A 2,245-nucleotide genomic window follows, 5' to 3' on the forward strand; every position below is an offset into this window, starting at 1 on the left:
AAATGGTTTATGGATGAGATACATTGTAAAAATATCTAAAGGTTCCCACAGTTTCCCTAGGTGTCCAGAGGCTGACAAGTTCTTCCAAAATTTACAGAAAAAAAAAAATCTCTAATCTGTGTAAACAAGGCTGTAAAGTTCTCAGCTATTACAGTGAAGAGAGCCCCACAGAGAGGTTTGGGGACTTTGTGGGATGGGGTGGGGGTGGTTTCGCATGAGTAGCTATTGTCTGTGTGCTGGCTTTGTGTTGCGATTCTGCATGTGAAACGTTTCAGTAAGAAGTTGCTCCAGTGACTTGATCCCATCAATGGGTGCTTTTGCAAAACCTGAGGAAACTACTAAATGAAGTAACCTTGGCTTAGAAGATTACCAACTATGCTGGAAGCAGTGCTAGTGATTTAGGATGAAATATCAACCCTCCTGATATCAGTAATCACTTTCCTCAGGCTTTATACAGGCAAATAACAACCCTCTGAACATCTTCATCACAGCAGTCATAGAATCTTAGAATGGTTTAGGTTGCAAGGGACCTTAAAGGAAGAAATTCTCCACTGTGAGGGTGGTGAGGCACTGGAACAGGTTTCCCAGAGTTGTGGATGCCGCCTCCACGCAAGTGTTCTAGGCCAGGTTGGATGGGGCTTTGAGCAACCTGACTTAGTGAGGATTGGAACTGGATGAACTTTAAGTTCCCTTCCAACCCAAACCATTCTGTGATTCTATGATCACTAACAATCATCAAGCTAACATTTGGGTTATGATCACTAACAATTATCAAGCCAGACTAGTCAGCAAGTAGATGGTTTGGGAGCCAGCTGTATGTGTCTGCAGGGGTAGGATGCTTTGAGAATGACCAAGAGGTTCAGGCCAAATAACAGAGAAACTGGGAAGTCTGGAGGTCAAGTGAAAAATGAGTTTGTGTGTGTGTTTCTGTTTTACCTCTGTGCGAGGCAAAATCCAGCTACGAGGTGGACGGTGTATCTAAGTCCAGTTCCTGGAGAGATTCACAGTGTGTGTGTGTGTGCACATGCGTGTTTGTGCGAGTGAGAGGCCTGCACCAGCAGCTCGAGTGGGGCTGTGGTCTCAAGGGCTCGCCTGCCTGCATGCCAGAACACAGAGAGACAAGGGATCTCAGGGCAGCTACCGGATGGCTCCACAGTGCGTGTGTGGTCCCCCCATCAGCCAGAGAGGCGTACAGGATAAAGCTGTGGTGCTGTTTGTATTTGTGTGAGCGCTGAGTGTTTGTGTGGTGCTGTTCCGTGTAGCCAGCCACACGTATGTGTGTGTATGTGCCTACCAGGAATACAGGCTCATCCTCAACACTTGCTGAACTTGGGAGCATGGAGCTGCTGCAGCAGCCTTGCCTCTATCAAGCTACTAGATTCAGCAGCTCCCTAAAATAACCCATATTATGCTGCTTGAGCCATGGGAAACGTTAAAGGGGTACAATCAATGCTGAAGGTACCATATGAAGACACAGTGGTTTATCTAAGATTCCCTCATGACTCTCAGTTTTTCTTCAAGCATGGACCTTAAGTCTAAGATTCACAATCAGGGAATCTGTCTGAGAGCAAAGACTACATTATCTTAGCATTTTATAAATCTTGTAATAGCTAACGGCAGCATAGAGGAAGCAGCAGAAGCAGCTGCTTTAGATGCTGACGTGAAGGAATACTCACTCTTGGGAAGATCCAGCTTGGCCTGGCAAAGCTCCTTGCCAAAACTGCAAGAGAACAACATACAGGCAAAAGTCATCACTCTTAGGACAGAGATGAAAAGCAAGGCTTGCTCATTTCCAAGGAAAGAAACTGCAAGCTCACAGACTTTTAAAGATGTGACTGAGCTGTATCTCTTCTTTTTACCTTCCCGGTTTCATCCTTGCAGAGATGCTGACTGGTCTTCATTTTCTTTCTATACACAACTACTAGTGACATGCAAGGAACTGACCCAGTAGTGGTTTTAAAAGTTAAATACTATGTATGCCCCTTGTGCCTCCTGTCTCCAAAGCTATAATGAAGCTCATTCTCTTGGAGGGACCATTTTCCCCAGGAGAGCTCCACAGGAGTATTTTGGCAGAAATCAATGATCATCAAAAGCTCACTAGGCCCAACTCAAAGGTTAGGAGACGCTGACAGGCCCCCTCTATTAAGGATTTTACATAAGGGACATCAATTTGGGATCTAAGCATGCAGGATGACCTTGGGAATTATAAGCTTGAGACACGGTCAGGAAGGCACAAACGGTTTTA

At 45.3% G+C, this 2,245-nt stretch overlaps 1 protein-coding gene across 1 annotated transcript in view; it reads right to left on the reverse strand.

Moving 5' to 3' along the window:
* Positions 1 to 1,720, reverse strand: part of TEAD4 (TEA domain family member 4) — a gene marked incomplete at its 5' end in the record, with an annotated part of 22,048 nt that extends 20,328 nt beyond the window's left edge. The window contains one exon of the mRNA XM_010147102.1: positions 1,677 to 1,720. Coding sequence (XP_010145404.1) covers positions 1,677 to 1,720 — 44 coding nt within the window. The remainder of the gene's footprint in view (positions 1 to 1,676) is intronic.
* Positions 1,721 to 2,245: the final 525 nt, after the last annotated feature.

This window comes from Eurypyga helias, unplaced genomic scaffold (genome assembly GCF_000690775.1).
Source record: "Eurypyga helias isolate BGI_N326 unplaced genomic scaffold, ASM69077v1 scaffold3222, whole genome shotgun sequence".
In the NCBI taxonomy this organism is placed as follows: domain Eukaryota; kingdom Metazoa; phylum Chordata; class Aves; order Eurypygiformes; family Eurypygidae; genus Eurypyga; species Eurypyga helias.